The 21907-nt window shown below is 42.2% G+C and overlaps 1 protein-coding gene across 1 annotated transcript in view; it reads right to left on the bottom strand.

The window, feature by feature from the left end:
• Positions 1 to 21907, bottom strand: part of scarf2 (scavenger receptor class F, member 2) — an 86219-nt gene that overhangs the window by 44528 nt on the left and 19784 nt on the right. The window contains exon 2 of the mRNA XM_039770659.1: positions 4957 to 5015. Within this exon, the coding sequence (XP_039626593.1) occupies positions 4957 to 5015 (59 nt within the window). The remainder of the gene's footprint in view (positions 1 to 4956; positions 5016 to 21907) is intronic.

A 21907-nucleotide genomic window follows, 5' to 3' on the forward strand; every position in this document is an offset into this window, starting at 1 on the left:
ATGGTAGTTGGAATAGTTTTTCCATTCCGAGCACCATTATATTGCTAGAGAATCATTACAATCAAGTGAATTAAATTTGTAAACGATGATGTAGTTAATTTCTGTGTGTTTGATACAACCCACGTCATGGATTCAAATTTGAAAAAGGAAGGGAAATGACACAAACAGCAGCACTGCTTTGATGCTGGGTGCCGCCAGTTTGCAAAACCAAGCGAAAATGTGCATACAGTATGCATGGTAGGGGGCATTGTTTAGTTTTTATACATCTTGAAGTGTGTGAGGAAACGGGCATGCATACAATTTATACACGAGGCCCCAGGTGAAGACCTCCAGCTCACCCACTGATGACGTCACTTCTGATGATGTCACCTCCAGTATCCAGAACCCACCTACTGAACCCATCTACCCACCTACACCTACCCAGCTACCTACACCTACTTCCTATTCCTGCTTCCCTGATCCCACCCCTTCCTGTTCCTGCCATTTATATATATATATATATATATATATACACAGTAGAGATCAGACTCACTCTGTTAGTGCAGTTGTTTTGAACTCCATTCCGTAAAGATGTGTTTTCTTCTGCTCTGCATTCTTCAATATACGGGGTGGCAATCCCCAAATCTTTTTATGTCTATTGGCCTTTCCTTTTTACAACATATAAGATGCCTTTGTTTTGTTCCATCCATGTGTTTTGTGGGCGGTCCTCCAAGAGGCAGGGCCACCTGCTAATCATCAGCAGGAACTGCTATAATTCTGGAGGTAATCCACTGTTCCTGGTAGATCATTGTGAATGTGCTAGGGAGGAGGTGAGCGCACTTGTGTTTATTGTGAATTTTTGACTTTTTGCTCTTTTACTGACCTTGCCTTTGGAATTCTGTACTGGGACTTTATTCAGTTTGTATTGCTTTTGTTACAGGCAATTCCATTTTGCCATTTGTGCTTCATTGTGATTGACATCCTTTTGTAAAAGATTTGGTGCTTGTCTTTATTTCTAGCCGGGGTTTGATGGTGAGATTCCCCCTCTAGTTGGGAGTGTTTGGGACTACGGGCCTTGAAACTCTTCAGTGCTTGGACAGTTAGTCCAAGACAGTGGAAGTGAGCTCTGTGATGGACTAGCTTCTTGTTGAGAGCCGCCTCCTGACTCACATATGAAGCTGTACAAAAAGAGTCAGCGCAAACACTTCTGCCCAGAGCTAGATTGATGAAAGGCCAAAAGGCTAACATTTAGAAGGATCTTAGATACTCTGTGGGAAAGAATTCATTATAAAATAAAATGGTCACCAGGTTATATATAATGGTGATATTCCCTCCCTATCATTTACAGCCTTTAGATGATCTGTAGTATCACCACCAGAAATGGTGTTAGAGTAGCTGCATGTGAGATGATGAAAGAGAGCAAATGTAGTACTCCCGGGTCAACATAAGATTGCAGGATCAAGTCCAATAGTTATTCCAATAATCATTTGGAAATATAAAGACAACTATACTGCTTTTTTTCTTAAAATCATGGGCATTTTCAACATACTGACCCACCAGTACAGCAAACTGCAAGGGAAGAAATAAGAGCAGACCAGAAGATGAGCATTGTCTGTAAAAGCAGTGATGAGCCAAACAATTTGCGTAAGATTGAATTTTCAGCAAAACTCCATGTTTCACTTTGTAAAACAAGTATCTATCTATCTATCTATCTATCTATCTATCTATCTATCTATCTATCTATCTATCTATCTATCTATCTATCTATCTATCTATCTATCTATCTATCTATCATATAGTGCCTTTCATATCTATCTATCTATCTATCTATCTATCTATCTATCTATCTATCTATCTATCTATCTATCTATCTAAATTGAGTTTCGCAGAGGTAAAATGAAATGTTTAGTCCTGTCTGGAAGCATTTATATTCTTTAATTCGACATGCATCTCCCTGTCATTTAATACTTAAAATTAAGATTTCTATTAAAAAATAAAATTTCCTGTCATGTTTGGTTAGTATGATGCCCACTTTGCCAGTTATGATCTTGGAGATAGCAACAATAAAGATGTATTGGAGAGAGCTAAGAAGGCTGCCACCCGTGTCTCTACATGTGACCACCAGTCACTGGAAGAAAACCCTTAGTCAATACATAATGACTTTCAGGTGGTCTCAAATTGAGTTAGCAAGTACAGCAAATGCAAGCGGGATGCAAACAGGGTGAGAAAGCACTGACATTGAATGTGGGCCACTTCTAGAGTTAGGATGGAAAACTGCTCAACCTGGCCTGTACAGAAGAGGAGCTGTCACATATCTCATGGGTTTTGGGTTTGCTTCGGTAGCTGATTTCACAGTTGTCATTAAGAGGCCCCAGAGCAGAAGATCTGCAGGTGTGAGTAAGAGGAAGACTTTCCCATCCGTGATGCAGGGTGAAAAAAACCCATTCACAGATGAGTACACCACTGGCATGAAAAGTATGCACTTCACTGGCAATAAGCTCCGACCCCCTACAGCATTGACACGTCGCTCTCTACATTTCAAGTGGCCCAGTTGGTGCCATAAAGCCACACTTCACACAACTTGGGCAGCACCACAGGTCTTTATTGTTCACACATTGCAGGATGGGTCCGTGAAGGTATACAGTTTTTGCCACCAACAGTGTAAGTCAGCAGGACCTGGGTCTTATCAAGTCAAGCAATGTGTTTCCAGTCCTCTAATCATCTGGTGTTTGTGTTCATTGGTCTGCTGCAGCCATATCTTCTTGTTTTGTGGTGATATGAGTCAAGTCCGTTGGGTCACCACACGCCTTTCACAACAAGTCGGCCATTATAATATCCATCTTTCAGCACTACTGTTGTATTTTTAGCTGATTGATTGCAGCCTAGTAAGTTAGTCTGCTATGATGGCCTTTATCTCTAAACAGAGCAGCACCAGAGACTTTTGATATATCCACGATAATGCTGTCTATCACAACATTCACACTGCCACAAATGGAATGGGAATGGCGTCAGGAAAGGCATCTGACTGTAAAAAAAATCACACAAAACCTATAAAACGTCAGCCCCACAGAGAAGTGGGACAAGATAAAGAGGAAGAGGAAGCAGTCCAGTTGCAGCTTAGCTGGTGAGCCCCTAACAGTGATGAGCGGAAATGATTCACCCAGAACTGAATTTGCAGCAGAAACTCACAGTCAAAATGTGTGCCATTCACACTGAAAGAGAGACAGGGGACGTGTTTTCACGTATGAATTCAGCGTGTGTCCGTCTCTCAATTAAATATTTAAATAAAGACTGCTAGTAAAAATAAATAAATAAAAAACACTGAAAGTGTGCATATCCTCAGTTAGGTAACGGAGTAGGGTGGCTTCCTGTGTACTGTGTTTTCCTGTGGAGAAGACCTAGTATGGTATGCTTTGGTATGTGTCAAATTTACAGCATGTAAATAGTGTACTGCTCTTTCTGCTTTTTGGGTGAATGTTTCTAATATTTTTTCTGTTATTCTGTTATTTCCCTTTTCTCCTCTTGTATTTCTTCTTATGGGCCTCTCTTCTTTTACCTTGACTTCTACCCAGCAGAGGTTATTCTCTCTGGGCACCATCACACTCTCGGTAATCGTCTTTCTTCATCCTTACCTTTTTTGAACTGCGAGATCAGTGGATCATCAGGCTCCAGTATAGGGTGGTCCAGATCTAATTATGCAGTTTTCCTTACGCTTTAACTTATTAAGTTTATTACATAGAAAATTACCCGAAAATTCCCGGACCATCGAGAAGTGTGCGAAATGACGAAATGAAGAATTGTCTTTGCCCCGAACTGGAATTGTCCCCACATAAATCAGAGTCATCCAGATGATCTGGATCTGCATAATTAGATCTGGACCACCCCGTATAGTGAACTGCAAGCTGCTGTGCATTTGGTTCAGAGCCGGCTGGTGAGGGGTCCGCGTCACGCCATTAATCTTAATCCTTAATTTTCCGCTTCTCTTATTCCCTTACTCCGCTGGGGCTCGCCGTGTCAGTCTCACTGGTCTGCACAGGTATCGGTAGTTTTTATTTTTGTATGGAGCCCTTTTTACAGGACACTCTGAGGATTCTGGTACCTTTGGGGGCACGGTTTGTTCTTGCTTTCTACAGTTACAATGTCGTCTTTTTTTAATGATTCCTAAATGCATTTTTGTACTTTCTAAACTTACATTAAAAAAATTTGCATCACAAATTGGGAAGTTTGATGGTGCGAATAAGAGCAACACACATAACTGATTTTACAGATGTGTTACACCGCTGCTGCAGAGCACAGAGGTAAACCGTGAAGTGTGAACAAGAAGCATTTGCTTTCCAACCTTGAAAAACTTTTTAAACCCCCTAACAAATCTTTAATGAGTTTTGCCATTGTGAAATTTCCTGAGGAGAGAATGTTAGCTTCAGTACGCAAATCGAAAGCTGGCTGTTTCGCTCATCACGACTCACTAACAATGTGAAATGGAGCTCAGTACTGCATACAACCGTTCAGATGAGCCTTTCGCAAAACATTCCAGAACATAATTATAACCTTTACCAGTGAACAATAAAACAAAATACATAACCCAGAGTTACATTTGTCTAAAACTAAAATTCTCTGCTGCCTAGAACTCATAATGTGACAGCCTTCAAGCAGAGAGTGATTCTTCTCCAGTTATTTAAGGATATATGTTGCTCCTCTGAGCAACGCAGCCAGTTAAAAAGAATTACCAGCATGTAAGTGTGCCCACTCATCTGGCACACCTTCTTGAAGCATTTCACCTTTCAAGCCCAAAAACTAGAAGCATAAAGCGCTTAAATCATTTAAATCACAGCCTAACATCTTCTGGCTTGAAGCTATCTGTCAATCAAACTTTATTCTGTTGAGAAAGTAAAGAGGTGGGCAAATAATCAATCGATCGATCGATCGGTAAGACCTAGTCTTCCTTGCCCACACGTTTAGGCCCGTTTTCATACTTACGCACAATGCACTCATCCCCTTGTAGTTTCCATCCAGGGCAGCATATCAGGCTTGAAGATCTAAACAAAAGAACGACATAGACAATCCTGTTAGCAAGACAGCAAGACCACCAGTACGCCCGCTCAGTTGTGGCATGGTGACATAACCCCAGCAGTGAGTTTATTCCTCTCTTTTTAGTTCCTACAATCCACTCATCATCATGACATGTGGTTCCTGAACACTCACTCTCGCTCCCATCATCCTTCCAAGTGTAACCAGTGTGACAGATGGCCAGGGAAGCTCCCTGACCAGGACATCCCGAAGACAGAAGGACTGGGGGAGATGATATATTGGGGACAACACCTCCCCTGGAACACGAGAGGACGAACCCCCTGGAATATGATGGGACCACGGGCTTGGAGTTTAGAAGCTCAGCCCTGTTGGTGCCTGGTCACTTGAGGAGTCCTGGACTCACACTTGGAAGTGCTGCCAGAAGAAGGTCCAAAGGCACCTGGAGTACGTTTGGATGTCCATGCAGCACTGCTGGAAAGTAATCGGAGAGCACCTGGAATACTTCCAGGTATGATATAAAAGAGGCCGCCTCACTCCATTCTGGGAGCTGGAGTTGGGAAGTGGAAAACAGAGCTTGTGAGAGAGGAGTGGGGGCAGAAGAAAGGAAAGACAGAGGAAGAGAAAGGGAAAAGAAGAAGGGACTGAGTAATATTTGTGGGTGACCTGTGCACTGTGTTGTGCTGTACCTGAAGAAGAGAATTAAAAGTGTGTGTTTTTGGGACTTGTGTCATGGTGTCTGTCTGGGGTCAAGTTATATTCCACCCTAGGTAGTCAGAAACTTCTGGGCAGATTTTTGAGTTTACAGAACAGCGGTATGTGGATAGTCTATATTTGGACTTTAACTTTGTATATTCAGACACTGCTTTATATTTTTAGAGTCTGACTTTATATATTCAGATTTTGATTCTATTTATTTAGAATTTGACTTTACATATTCAGAAATTTCTCTCTGTAGGAGGAACGCTCTCTGTTGCTGCACTAAGTAGAGACTTGGCAAGTGTGACCACAAGGGAGCGCCACTGAGACCCAAACCCAAGACACAACAATACACCACACATTATTAGAATAAAAGAAAATAAGGGCACTTCTCACAATCCTCTCTCCGGTAATCAGCCACAAAATGATACAAAGTACGCAATTCTTCCTCCTTACCACCTCTGCTGAGTCTTGCCCACTGACTCAAATGAAGTGAGGCAGTGGACTCCTTTTAAGTCAGACCCGGAAATGCCTCTGGTGACACGCTGAGTCCTTGTGGAAGCACAGAAAAAATAGGGAGGTCCCCCCCTGACCCAAAGCTCTATCGATCCCCGGGGACCCCTTCCAGGCTCCAAGTCCCAAGCACCACTGCAGATGTCCTGATTGGGTTAACATATGAGGACCACTGCAAATTAATGTATGGGGGATGGAACTGCTCCCATACCTCCATGACATCATACCAGTTGGTTATAAAATTATTTCCTTGGCCAATCGGCTCCCGCCATTCCCACTGGTGACCCATCCGGATAATGAACTATCCTCCAATCAACCAGGACGCCCGTTCTCCAGCTACACAGGCTTGTCATTTTTATGATCCTCAGCAACTGACGCTGAAGCTGTTCATTTGAATGATGGAATGTTCTTAAGCTGATGAAACTTGTCAGCTCTGTCACATTATATACTGTACATACATACATACACCGTTAAGAGTCAGAATGAAGGGTTGTTGAAACCACTACAGTAACCCTAATTAATGGTAGTGTTTGTAAATTGAAAAGAAAAGACACACTAGGGTACAAAAATATGGAGGGCTACGTAAGCAAAAGCAAGATTCTTCTGAATTAGAGCTCCGCTGGTCTGTAATAATTGCCTGCATCTTTATAGTGCTCCCCTAGACGAAGCGGGGCTTCGATGGTGAATGTGGAAGTGTGCCATCTGAACTGCAGGTGTAAATGGTGATGGTGCCCCTTCTCATCTCGGGTGGTATTGATTACTTTTTCAAAGCCATGAAGTTTCATCATTTCTTAGATTTTTTGTCATTATATCTGACAGTTTAGCAATCTTTCAATCCATAAATACAAACTGTCCCTAAACCTGGTCAGAGTGCTAGTGGTCCTATACAGTTTACCAGCTGGAAGAAAGGAGAACGGTGGCTGCAGACACCTTTGTGATATTCTACTCCAGCACTTCAGGTTTGCACCGTAGCTTTTGTTGCACTGGCTGTCTGCATGAATGCCTGTTGCTGAGAACAGAGAAGCGAATGTGAATACCTCCGCCAAAAAGATGCAAAGAATGCGTGAAGAAAATGACGTGACTTCCAGCTTTGTTTTGGTGAGGTAAGCAGAACTCAGAAGCACAGAAGGCACATACTCTGAAACTGAGATAATGATGCGGTAAAGCATGTTAGGGGTCTGCGGCAGTTTCAGATAAAAACAGTGTGGCTTAGGCTAGCGGGTGCTGCTGCAGGCCGCTGTTGTGGTGTAAAGCCCTATAGTGTTTAATGGGGAAACTGGCTGATGGCACATTCACATGCAAACAATTTGTTCATTAACACTCTCTCATCATGCAAAGCACCTGCACCCACCCTCAAGAGATATTGAGTAGAAAGATGTGAGTAGGACAGAGAGGATAATGGAGAGATCAAGAGAATCTGACAAAAAGCAAGACAAGGAGAAGACCATGAGTGCGAGTCAGTGTGGCAGTCAGGAGGCATGGCGGTCTGGAGGTGGTAAGGCACACCCTGCTGAGCATCCAGGGAAGCAGGAGCAGCTGAAGGGCTGTGGGCGTCGACTTATGGATGCCAAAGGATGGTGGTGGGAGGACAGAGTTTGGCTTTGGCGTCCCCCAGTGCGTGACCGACTGAGGTGGCATTACTATGCATTTGGCACATTTTAGGTCATTTATTTCATTGTAATCCATTGTCCCCAGGCTGCAATTGTAAGCTTCTGGGGTAGGCACTTTTTTCAGAAAACATAAATTTAAGAGCACAGGTTCCACTGGCAAATTAATATATATACCACAAATGTGAAAAACAATAAAACACAAAACCTGAATAGTCTGTAAAGTTCAAACCAGTCTCGTCTTATTTTGCACTATGTGGTGTGATTACAAGGGGGCTCCACTGAGCCCCAAACACCAGACGCAAGTCCACAAAACACAGTTTAGGGTTAAAAATAAAGGTATTTATAACACACAGACACATTCTCAGGCTTTAAGATGAGTCCATCACTACTGTTCAGTAGTCTCCTTTCAAACCTCTGTTGTCAGTGTTACCCACTATCTCACGACTCTGACTCGCCTGGAGGAGGTAGAACTGCTCCTTTTATGTGGGACCTGGACGTATCCTGGTGCTGTAGTGTTATGCCACTTCCCACAGATCCCTCTGGTGGCACCCAAAGACCCCAACAGGGACATCCTTTTCCATGACATATCCCAGGGAGCCTTCTGGGTGTACAAGCTGAACCCACTCCAGCAGAACACTGCCACCTCTCACACTGGGGGATGAACTGCGCTGGACAGGACTGAGTCTGTCCATTGTCCTTCCAATCTGGCTGGGACACGACCCAAGCCCCATCTCGCCTCCCTCCATACTGAACTTCCACCATGTCCATGTAAAGGAATCGGCCTGTCCATCCACCATGGTGTTCACAATAGTTTGGGAAACATCTTAGACCAGGGGAAGAGGAGGCTGAATAAATCTACAAGTCAGGTTCACCTACCGTGTTACACACACTAAACTGGAAAGAGACAACAGGAACAGTCAGGACATATTAAAATTAAAATAAAAATCAATCTTGACATACACATCTGAGGGCAGAAGCACAAACGTATATCTCATTGTTAGCAAATACTTCATCAGACCCACCGAGCACACCAAACCCTCACTTGTTAATATTACAGCTGTTCCCTTGCGTAGAAGATATGCTACAAACCCTCTAAAATGTCTCTCACCTTAGTTCTTTATTTCTGATTCCTTACATCCATGACTTCTAATGACACCTGATCAGGCCTGCCTCTTAACCCGTGGTCATTTTTCAGGGCCGCTAATTAATGACCTCCCCTGTGTAACCCTCTTGGCCTCATTCACTGCCTTGCACTTTGACACTGAGCAGGACTGCAGAATGATGAATGACCCGTCTACTGCAATGACAGATTATTTCTTCTTCTGTGTTTCAGCGTTTGTTCATAAACTGCTTGACTGTTACGGTGCCAAGAAAACATTCCAGATCTGATAAAAATCACATTCTCATAAATTTTGCTTGAAGGATGGCTTTATTCCGGCATTAAGCTTTCCACACATTAAAAGTCATATGCTCATGTTTTCTTTTAATAAATATTTTTAAATATGTACTACTGCCATAGTGATATATATATTTTTTTATTTCAAGAGAAGCTCATTAGCATAGCACAGTAGGTCTTTTACTTTTCCCACACATTACAGATTTTAGCGTTGCTTTATTAAGCACCAAGCCCCTCAGAGATGAGAGCAGTAATTATTATTCTTTATTTCAATGCCTATTTTTCCCATAGGAGATATAAAATATAAATACTTGATTTGCAAGTGGTGTTATATGAGGGTCATATTACAGGTAATAGCATACATTTAAAACTATTTGCCCCATGTGTACCTTCAGCACTTTTCCTCTGCATCCTCATGCACCTGAACTTCACTTGACCGTCACTCCATCACTCGAATGCCTCCCTGTAAAGCCTGCTTCTCAAACTCTATCATTTCCAGGTGCCTTGCTCACCTTCTGTCCACCTTTAAACATCCCATCATTGAAGGAGACTCTCAGCGTGCCTCCTACACCTTTACTCCTCCTTGTGTGTCTCAAACTCAAACTTCCCCTTTCAGTAGGGTCGGCAAACCCAAACTGACCAATCACACCAAAGCCAGTCTGACCAAATGTCAGTTGGAATGAAAAATGCCATGCACTTTATTGCTACAAATGTTTGGGATGCGCCATCTATTAGAATGACAAATGTTGTGCATTTTTTTACTAAAAATGTTTGGGATGCGCTGTCTGTTGAAAAAACAAATACAGTTCATTTTATTACTGCAAATGCTTATCGTGTGCCACCTGTTGAAATAATATATACAGCGTATTTTAGTCATACAAATGTTTGTGATGCACCATCTGTTGGAATGACAAATGCTGTGCATTTTATTACTACAAATGTTTGGGATGCGCTGTCTGTTGAAAAAACAAATACAGTTAATTTTATTACTGCAAATGCATGTCATATGCCATCCGTTGGAATGATTTATGCAGTGTATTTTAGTACTACAAATGTTTGTGATGCACCATCTTTTGGAATGACAAATGCTGTGCATTTTATTACTACAAATGTTTGGGATGCACCATCTGTTGGAATGAAAAATGCTGTGCATTTTATTACTACAAATGTTTGGGATGCGCTGTCTGTTGAAAAAACAAATACAGTTCATTTTATTACTGCAAATGCTTATCATGTGCCACCTGTTGAAATAATATATACAGCGTATTTTAGTCATACAAATGTTTGTGAGGCACCATCTGTTGGAATGACAAATGCGGTGCATTTTATTACTACAAATGTTTGGGATGCGATGTCTGTTGAAAAAACAACTACAGTTCATTTTATTACTGCAAATGCATGTCATATGCCATCCGTTGGAATGATTTATGCAATGTATTTTAGTACTACAGATGTTTGTGATGCACCATCTTTTGGAATGACAAATGCAGTGCATTTTATTATTACAAATGTTTGCAATGCACCATCTGTTGGAATGACAAATGCAATGCATTTTATTACTGCATGCCTTAACAAACACATTCCAATAGAGGGTGCACTGTAAACATTAACACTGATGTCTATGGTGATTACAATGCACCTTAGATGGGTTGCACAGATAGTCTTAATAATATTGTAACAACACTGATCAGTGATGAGTTACCAACAGTAGGAGCTGGGATTGCAGTATTCAAATGAGCAGCTCCAGGGAGTCTAGAAAATCTTCAGGCCGGCAAAAGTCACATATGAACAGAGTGCAGTCCAACTAAAGACAGCCAGTTACCTACAAGAGTAATGTCAAGAGCAGCAGTGTGCCGCTACAATATGTTATGATTTAAATTGAGTAAGCATAGGTACGTGCTTGAGGAAATGTTGGATATACTGAGATTGACAGTGCTGATGTGTAAACAATGATTGATGAATGCCATTGAGTTTAGAGATGGTGCAATGCTAACATTACTGTCTTACAGTTTTGTGTCCCAGGTCCTCTGAGTTTGCACATTCTCCCTGTGTCTCCTTGTGGGTTTCCTCTTAGTACCCTAGCTTCCTTCCATAATCCAAAGATATGCTGGTTAGGTGGATTGATGATGCTAAATTAGCCCAACTGCATGTATCTGTATTCACTTTGTGATGGGCTGTCACCCCATATGAGGGACTGATCCTGCCTTGTGCCCTTTGCTTGCTGGGTTTAGTCTCCATCGCTCTGTGACCCTGCTGAGGATTAAGCAGGCTTAGAAAACGGTATGATATGGTATTGAATTTGTCAGGGGTATTAGACTTAAGATTGCATGCAAACACAGCAAAAACATTTGTGTCTCCCTTCTCCCAACCCAATGAGAGGAAGTGTAGCACAGTAGTTAAGGCCATGGGCTTCAAAACCCTGAATGTGTGGGTTCCAATCCCACTACTGACACCTGGTGACCAGGAGCATGTCACTTCACCTGTCTGTGCTCCAGCTGTAAAAATAAAAGACATCTATGCGAAATGTTGTAAGTTACCTTGGAAAACGGGGTCAGCCCAGTAATAATAATATTTTCTATTCTTGTGACACTGAAGTGTACTTTTGGAAATTACAATAATTTGATGGCTTTCAAACCTCTTTGTATTTTATTACAACAGAGAGTGTTTAATGTTATGAGTGCCATGGAGGACAGAGAGGACTCCTGGCTGGATGAAGGCATGACCTCTTGTCAAGTTGGAAGGTGGCAGGGGATGGACAAGCAGGAGCTGGAGGCCCTATACGTTAGGTGGCAGAGGTCCACTGGAGGTGGCTGCAGGGGTTCATGGGAAGTCTGCAAGTGCCGCAAGGGGGTGCTATTGTTCACTAGCCTGGTTCTCAAACAACCCGGGAATGCTCCCCCTAAGTCAGGCCGGGTCCACCATAAAAGGAGCCTCGAGGTAAGACAGTGGGTGACATTCAACTTGGTGGATTAAAAATCCATTATTTGAACCCGTTACTTTGTTGGGCATTATTGGGTCTGGGGTTCGGTGGAGCCCCTTACTGATTATATTGTATAATTCAAGTATTATTTTTAACTCTTCTATCTCCTCATTATCAACAGTGGTGAGATGGAGAGAGTAGACAGTTTTGTATACCTTGATATCCACATCACTTATTGTCCTTTTACTGTATGCTATTCTTTAAGGCACATATTGTGTTGCATCTAAAATTTGAATGTGACAAATAAAATTTGATTTAAGCGCATTGAGCATGGGGAAGGCACGACATAAATACATTATTATTATTATTATTATTATTATATTTAAATATAAATATTGATATTTCATATTATAAATATGTACTTATATACTGTATATTTATATATTTTATATTAAAAGTATATAAATATTTATATATATATATATATATTTATATATATATACATTTTATCATAGTAACAATAATAATAGTAATCTAATCTTGGACACCGGAAAGTGCATGGAGATGCCCTTCATACCTTTATGACCCCTGACGACATGTGCAGCATGACCCCGAACATCACCATAGCAACGCCATAGCAACCACTACAACAATGCTGCACAGAATTGTAGCATCAATGAGAAACAAAATGACGTCACAGGAAGATGTAAAACATTTTTTGGACCTTCAAGACATGGGAATTCCAGAAAACTAATAAAGGAAATGAATTTCATGCAGAACAAGTATCAAAAAGAAGTCAAAATAAAGCAAACAGAGCATGAGAGAAGATAGGCTTGCTTGATAAAGGTCAGAAGTTTTATCACTCAGAAGTTATAGCTTAGAATTTCTTGGCCATCCTTTCAACTTTTCAAGTGTGTCAGATGTTTAGAGAGTGTGCATTATTTTAATTGTGTAAACCTCAGTGATTTAAATTGAATATTAAGCTGGGCATTGAATTGTGGGCAATGCAGTGGACTAACACCCTGTCCAAGGCTGTTTCCTGATTTGAACCCAGTGCTGCTGCAGGGGTTTTCCACCTCAAAGGTTCTGGTGGTCACATTAGTTTCTCACCTTACAGCTTATGTTTCTTTTCCTAATTTTATTTGGGTTGCTTTGGCGCTATTTTGTTTATTTACTAGTGGCATTACTTGGATCTTCCGTTGTCAGGGCAACACCCACATTGTTAGGGGCGTGTCCTCCAGGGGTTGTGAACTATCAATCACAATGCAGCGAGATAAAAGTTCACCCTGAAGGTCATACATTCAGTCCGAGTTTGCGGATTCAAATCAAACCTTTGCCTTTGTTAAATCCTTTTGTTCCTAACAATCTTTCGCATTCAATTTTGTCTTTGTCTTGTGCTTTTTGATCACCTGGTGTTCGACTCGTTTCTGTTTTTTGACCACGTCTTTTCTCCTGGTCACTTTTAAAATTCAATGCCTCCTCCTACCCAGCACTACACTCGATCCTTATTAGATCTAGCAAGTCTGATAATGGTAGAGTGTGGCAGTGAATCGTTGAGATGGGTCCAACTGCAGATCTATGATTCAGGAACTCCACTGGACTGCAGGTTTATGCCACTTAGTTTACTTGACTTGAGTCAGATGACCCTCTCCCCACCCTAATCTTAACTATAGTGTAACCAGGCGTATCACTGACGTGTAATATAAAACGACAACCTCCTCAATGGAGTGGAGTTCTGGAGGTCTGCAGACATGGTCTACTGGAATTGTTAACAAAGGAATGATGGAACAGCAGCACATGACATTTCATATACTGTGTAAAACTTATTATTATCGTTCTTCTGTTGCCAATGTAAGTCAAAATTGGTCCTGTACTTTATTTGGTATTTTTTTACTAAAAAACATGTGTAAAAACACGTGAAACGATGTGTTGGAGAAATTCGCCCAACACATATTGGATATTTGTTCTGATTAACTTTTTTCACAGTACCCCATGATGCTTTGCAAGGTGACATCACAAAGCTGTAGCTGCCAGTGTCAAATGGGGTAGCCTAGTCCGCATACAGAATCCTGATCCTAGCAGTGGGCTAACAATTTGCAAAAAACTCATGAATATATTTAAACAAGACACTGGAAACATGTCAGTCTATTCAGGTCTTAAAGGTAATGTCTTTTTGTAAGGAGTTGTACTTGACTTGTGTGTAACACGTAAGCCTACCACTTTAATAATATTACCCAGAGTGCTGTGTATCTGGTGCAAACAGGAAGGACTGAAGAATCAATGGGCCATAGTGTTGCACTTATTTGGTAACGGTGGCAGCAAACAAATAAAAATGTCAGAAATAAAAAACAAACTGTGCTTTTTGATTCAGTAGAGGCGAATATCTGCTGTGGAATTTGTGCAGATCAAGCCTTAGTGAATTCATACTTCCTGTTGGTATGTTCTGATACTTAATTCTATGAATTTTAACTCAGGAAGACACAGTGAAACAATGCTGCCTCACAGTTCAGGTCACATTTATGGCCACAGTAATCCATCCAGCATAGTTGGCAGATGGTCAGGGACACTTGAAAGACCACTGCACTAAAACAAGTCCAGCTTCTCCTTCACCATTTACTTTGATGTATTTCGTGGAGCTCAGGGAAGTTAAACATTTCTATAATTTCAGCAAACTCAGGGGCAAAGCATATTCAGTGGGGTTGGCTTTTCACTGGTCTTTGCATCCCTGGCTCACTGTTTCTCCTTTAAAAAAAACAAAATATGGATAGGGGTCAGTGTCACACGACCCTGTGCTACGAAGACTGTGATCTGGAAATGGAGTGAATGAAATGTGCAAAAACTGCAGTTTGTTTTGTTTCATTTCAATCATTAGATAGATAGTGTGGCAGAATGCTGGTGCCCTTGTCCAACCAGGGCACCTTCTAACTGGAAAGACCAGGGGAGAGAATATACACAGGGCCTATCTCTGCCAGAGCACCAGATGGCAACCCCCCCGGGTTGCAGCTGTGACTTGGATTCCCACTGGGCTTCATGGGAGATGGAGTTCGGGCACAGATCTGTTGGGTTCCATGGGTGCTGCCAGGGTGTGCTGCAGAAACTGTGGAGCCCTACTTTTTCAGGATTCAGCCTCACCCAGAAGTGCTTCTGCACCATGCTAATGGGCCACCAGAAATACTCCCAGGTGCAGAATAAAAGAAGCTCAGTGCTACTGCTCTAGGAGCTAGAGTCAGGAGGGAAAAGACCAAGCTGGAACTTGAGTCTGTGTCTGTCTGTGTCGGGTTTGGGGAGCTGGTGCACCCCCTGAAGGCCACAAGTGGCATAGTCGGCAGGATTCCTGGCCGTCTGGTAGGCAGGAACCTGCAAATTAAATTTCTTGTGGCAAACCCCAACACAGCAGCCCGAGCACACACACATGGCAGTGCAGCAGCACATGCAGACTAAGGACTGTGGCTCACAGAACTCCATCAAAGACCTCACCCACCCACGATAGGAAGGAAAAGGAGTAGGCAGTCCGGATATAACCAGGAGGAGCCAAACACATATTGCCATCGTCAATAGGGGAGCCTAAACACAGGGAGCAACAAGACTGCCCGGGAAAATAGAATGCTGGAGAACAAGGTCCAAGCAGAAGTATGTGCCAAGCTCAGGGATGATATGCCCTGCAAGTGTTTTTCTTGTTTGCTGTACCTCCTAGATGGTGAATGCCTGGATGCCCGTCTATGGCCGAAATACATCCCCAGATGATGAAAGACCAACAACACTGGCTGAAAAGGAGTATGGGAAGACCGGAACAGAAGGTGGCCCTTGTACTGCCTGCTGCCCAGCCCCAAGGATGGGAATAAGCAGAAGTGAAAGGAGGAAATGAGCGACAGATATGTCGCTTCTGATAAAGGTTAGGAGGGAAGGGGGTGTCTGGGATGTCCTTGATAACCCGGTACAAGCAAAACCAAGTTGGTGACAAGCCAATCCACTCCTAAGCCTGCAATAGAGAAGCACAGGTGTAGTGGGGGATGAGCAAAGCCGAAGTCCACTGCGGTCCGAAACAACTAATATGATGTGACGCGTATGGGTGTTGAAAGTGGTGCTCTGACCCATTCGTGATCTCTTACAGATCGTTGAGAAGCTGAGAAAGATGATTGAGAGAATGGAGGTGGTGGCCAAGGTGCGACTGAAGACGGAGGAGTGCTTATGGTGGCTTGGTAGCAGACTTCCTTCCCAGATAGATATGGCGGAACAGGTGAGTGACACCGGTACTGTACAGAAAACTGGAGCTCTGTACGAAAGGGAGATGAGTAGCCAGAAGTCTGACAGTTGATGTGGGCATGATGACCAACCTCTCTGCAGTGGGGGAGAAAGACAAGGTCTGGATGAGACAGAGTGGCTTGCTGATGCTGACATCCGAGCTTTCCAGTCCCCCACCAAATCAGCGGTAGTCTTTCACAAATCTGAAGGGGTGCAGGCAGCGTGTAGGTACAGAATAAAAGAAGCCCACTGCTGCTGCTCCAAGAGCCAGAATTGGAAGGGAGAAGATGAAGCTTCCTGGAAGAGGAGTCGATGCAGAAACAGAGAGACAGAGACAGAGAGAAGGGAGGAGAAGTGAGAAGAGAAGAAGAAAGTGCTGTGTTCATTATTATTGTATCTTGTGTTTTATACTATGTGCTGACTTGTGGGGAACTTTTGGTAAGTGTTTCACAATACTGAATAAAAGCCTGTGATGTGCTGGAAATTGTGTCTGCATCTGTCTGTTTTGGGATTGGACAGCTGGTGCGCCCCCTGCAGGTCAAAATAGATAGATATGAAAGGCAGTATTTGATAGATAGATAGATAGATAGATAGATAGATAGATAGATAGATAGATAGATAGATAGATAGATAGATAGATAGATAGATAGATAGATATGAAAGGCACTGTATGATTTAATTTTATTAGTCCCCAGGGGGATATTTGCATTTTTACAGAAGTTCATTTAATAAATAAATATACGCACCAGAATGACTAAAAAGAAAGAAAATGTCTGACTTGCCAGTTACAGACCCAGTGAGCTCCCTTCTATAGGTTTTCTTGACACATTTCTGCAGAATATTTCATTTTTCTCAGTGCTAGTGTGTTATGGAGAGGATGTGCAACATTGTTTATAATGGTCCTCAGGTCTGTTTTAATCTTTTCTGTCCGTCACTACTACCTCCAGTGGTTCCAGAGTATTATTATTTTTATTATGTATGTATTGTGGGACAAATCTCATTTCCCTCAAAAAATTGATTACACAAGGGTATTTTATTATTAAGTGATGAGAAATATTATACTATTTAAATTTCACCTCCAGGGCAGTGACAGTACATATTAAGTTCATCAAGCATATCTAAATATTTCCGGTGGTCATTAACTGTTGGCCAATTAAAACCCTAGCATACAAGTGTTTTCATTTATAAACATATTTAATGAAATAATTGGTGTTTTTCATGGAAGCATACAGTATATCTCCACACTCAGATGGCTCTGCACATCTTAGTAAGTGTTTAGGCTGTCATCCTTATTTTTCGCTTTATTGTTTCCAGTGCCTGACGCTTACCTGACATTTGTGGCTATATTTGACAATATTTCCTTGGTACCATTGCTATTCTTTTCTTAAATTTGGTCTTTGCCTTAAATGTTTTTTTCCTCTGCACTTACATACTTCATCAAGGAATTTGTACATTCCTTTTCCCTGCTTATTTAGTTATTATTTTGTCTGACATCAGGACAAAAGTGCATTTTTCAAAAACATTTGACTTTCTTTATGAAGTTGTTTAAGCAAATGTGAAGACATTTGGGGATTCCATTTCAATAATGTAGATGGTGCACATATAGTGGGTTTGAGGTCACAAGTGATTTTATATGCAGAATAAGGCAGGACAAAAACAAAACAACTGTGAAGTAACTACACACATTTTAATGGCAACTGAAAACATCTGAAAAGGACTGTTGGATTGCACACTTCGTACACATTGTGTGGATATGTGAGGAGCCAGGATTGGATTCACAGCAAGTGTGGAGTTTCGATGTGAAAAGCTGATAGAGAAAGAGAGACCTGAGCACACAGACTCAAGGCTGTCATGGCTGCCATCTCTTGAATACTTAATGCCATCAGTTAGTTTGTGTTTTATATTTGGAATTCATGTACACCACTTTGCAGATCTCTGTCTTCACTTTGACATTAAAGGGTCTTTTCTGTCGATCCGTGTCAAAGTAAATCCACTGAGATTCAATGTTGTGTAACAATAAAACATGAAATTATCCAAGGGGGCTGCCCTGTACATTATGATGGACACACTGGTGGACTGGCACCTGTTCACCACCTACCTAAACACAGACGCATCAGCCCAGGCATCACAGCATGGTATCATAGGAATACTATCATAAACAGAAAAGGCAACTGAAATAAAGTTACAGCCGTTAAAAATATGACAAACCCAGCAGAAAATCATGGGAGAGTCTAATAGGAATGAATCATCTACATCAAAAGAACCTGCACCCCCTCCATAAGAGTACCATGAAGATATTTCCAGAAGCTGACATCCCTCAACTCTGTTTTATCTCCACGAACCGCGCATCTTCAACAGCTGCAAGAAGCTGAAGCCTTCCAAGTGAGCTCTCTCTTCGGGAGTTGGGATCACCGCCAGGTTGACTGAGGTGACGTGCCGTCTGTGATTTTGCATGTGCAATGGATTGAGCCTTTGGGCTCCTTGTAGCACATGTGTCTGTCTTCTAGGTGTATTGACTGTCTTTGAAAAACAAAGCGGGTGAAGCCCATCGTCCTGAAGAATGGCTGCTCCTCAGAACAGCTTAAAAGCAGATGTGGCCCAGCAGACAGCCGCACGATGTTAGTCACTTCCTGTTTATTTCCCCGATGCCTGTTCTTTGGCATTTAGAGGAGCCGAGGTCTTTTGGGAGTGTCTAACATGCAGGACAATTGTGGTATGGGGAAACGCCTGCCTCTGGACATCGCTTACATATGTGCACCGCATTGCTCTTCACGGTTTAGATAGAGTTTAGATTAAAAGTAGATAAAAAGCTGTGTGATATGAGAATTGAGTAGATGTGCATTGCCTGTGCTGTGTATGTAAGGAGACCAGGGGTCACATCCTAAGCCCTTCCTGCATGGAGTTTGCATGTTCTCCCCGTGTCTGCTTGAGTTTCCTCCTACAGTCCAAAGACATGCAGGTTAGCTAAATTAGTGACACTAAATGAGCATGTGTTTGGTGAATGGGTGCGTGTTTGTTTTCCCTGCGACAGACTGGCACAGTGTCCAAGGTTTGTTCTTGCCTTGCAACCAATGCTAGCTGGGATGGACTCCAGCCCTCCTCCTACCGTGACCCTGGTCTGGATTAAGCGGGTTAGAAAATGACATGACATGCATTGACTGTGGCACTAGATAAACATTAGTCATGAATGAGCCACATTGAGCTCTGGGCGCAGCCGGAACGTCTTTTTTTTGTTTCCGAGCAGATGCTTTGCACTTTTTTCTTCCATCAACAACAAAGAAATGGCCTGCACATAGTTCTTATTGTTTCACAGGGTCTTGTTCTGATTCGAGGAGGGGGAGATCGAAGGCTTGTTTTGAGATCGCATGACATGCAAATTAGCAATGCAGTGCTGCAAAGGAACTCCCGGGGATCAGTGCTATATATCCAGTGGCAATACTCACTGTGCTCAGCTAACGTACCCCTCAAATGAAAATACTGCAAGTTATTTATTTGCTTATTTACTTTGATTGTTTTCATTTTTATACACATGGGATATAAATCTAGCTAGAGCATCAAATGGGTCCTGACATCACGCATGCATAAAGCAGATCGGCTGCTGTACTTGCTGCTATACAGCTCTGTGATGTCAGCTGGCCTTGCAAAACATCATGGGTCACTGGGATCAAAAAAAATGTTTGCCTAAAGCCTATGACACATTAGATGACTTTTCCAGTGATCAGTCGTGGCCTTCCATTACATAATTTCAGCCAGTCAGAGGCACTACTGTGAAGCTGATCGCCTAATGTGACATACCCAATGGCTGAGACCAACTAGTCTATGACTAGGTCTGATATTCTCGTTAGTTGGAGGGGTGGGCTGTGTGCACAAAAGAGCTGACAACCAAATGAACCAACGAAAGTTCATCTGGAAGTACTGTACAATGCATACAATGCAACAACAAGGAATAAGGAACACGTGTTTTGTACCTCAGAAGTAGAAAAGAAGCTCGTCCATCTGATGTCTCATATTTTACATACCCTAACAGAATGAAAAAAGAATGAAAGGATGCTGTTGATCTTGCTGCAGATGTTAACCCTTCATAAAACGCTACTCTAACAGGAAACACACTGTTGGCTGTCAGAAGAAGGGGCGAGCATGACTGCGCTGGAAGATTGGCACATCAGAGCAGCAAATCTGAGTCGTGTAATTTGACATGGTGTCACAATGCGATCGGCACATCTGATAGACCCCACAGCAACAAGTCACTTAATGTGACCGATAATGTGTATTGCGTTGATAAGAGATGCCCCCAGCTGAAGACTCACTACTTCAGTTTAGCATACCCTGACTAGAGCTGCTGGTTAACTGTACAGACTGCATCTCTGTTGTTAGTCAATAGCACTTAAACATAAGTAACATGATAGTTGTAATTTTGCTAACCCTCACCTATTTTCTGTGTCTCTTCTCGGTACTCAAATGTGGCACTTGGTGTCACGGCCCACCTGCCAAGTTGTTCTGCCTGCCTAAGGTAAAATCATCTCTGACGGAGGATCACAGGAATCATCAGGTAGATGGGTTCTTTATCGGATTGGCTGGCCCAGCACTAACTCAGCTGTGGAATGACCAATAGGGGGAGGCAGCTTGATGGCCGATGTCTCAAGGACTCTGAACAAATCCAAATTGTATTATGTGATAATGTCTACTGTTTCGTTCTAATCTGTACTTGTCATATTTCTATTGCATTATTATATTGTATTGAGGGTTACTTGTGTTTTGCTCTGTGTATTGTATTGTATTGAGCCCCTTCTTTTCGACACCCACTGCACACCCAATCTACCTGCAAAGGGGTCTCTCTTTGAATTGCCTTTCCCAAGGTTTCTCCCATTTTTTCCCTACTAGTGTTTTTTTGGGAGGTTTTCCTTGTCTTCCTAGAGAATCAAGGCTGGGGGGCTGTCAAGAGGCAGGGCCTGTTAAAGCCCATTGCGGCACTTCTTGTGTGAGTTTGGGCTATACAAAAAATAAACTGTATTGTACAAAAATGACTGACAAATGCTTTGAAATCACTGCAAAGCATTTCCCATTCTCACCGATACGAGAGAGACTATGTGACGGCTTACAGTGTGCCTGTCCGTGTATCATGTCAGTAGAAAGAAAAAATAGACAGGAAGGATTCAAAGTGAAAAAATGATCTTCATTGTGGCTTTGACAACTGCTGGTGAAGAACTGCTATTTACTAATTAAGTTCACAAATTGTGCTAATGGAAAAGAACGGCTTGAACGTACTCCAGTCTGCTGCCTCTGTTGGAAGCTTTTCAAATGAGATAAATTAAATGTAGGGAATTGCGTCGCTATAATTACACTCAATCACAAACTCATCAAGAAGACTGAATGTAATTGTGCATGGCAGACACCCCTCGGCTAGATGTTTGTAATATATGGGCGTACAGAACCAAATCAGAAATTTGCTTTGCAGTGCAGAACGGACTGATTGAAACTGGTGAGAAAGCAATATGCGCATTTTTTTGGAAAACAGGTGTCCCC

The sequence above is a fragment of the Polypterus senegalus genome, chromosome 12 (assembly GCF_016835505.1).
Source record: "Polypterus senegalus isolate Bchr_013 chromosome 12, ASM1683550v1, whole genome shotgun sequence".
NCBI lineage: Eukaryota > Metazoa > Chordata > Cladistia > Polypteriformes > Polypteridae > Polypterus > Polypterus senegalus.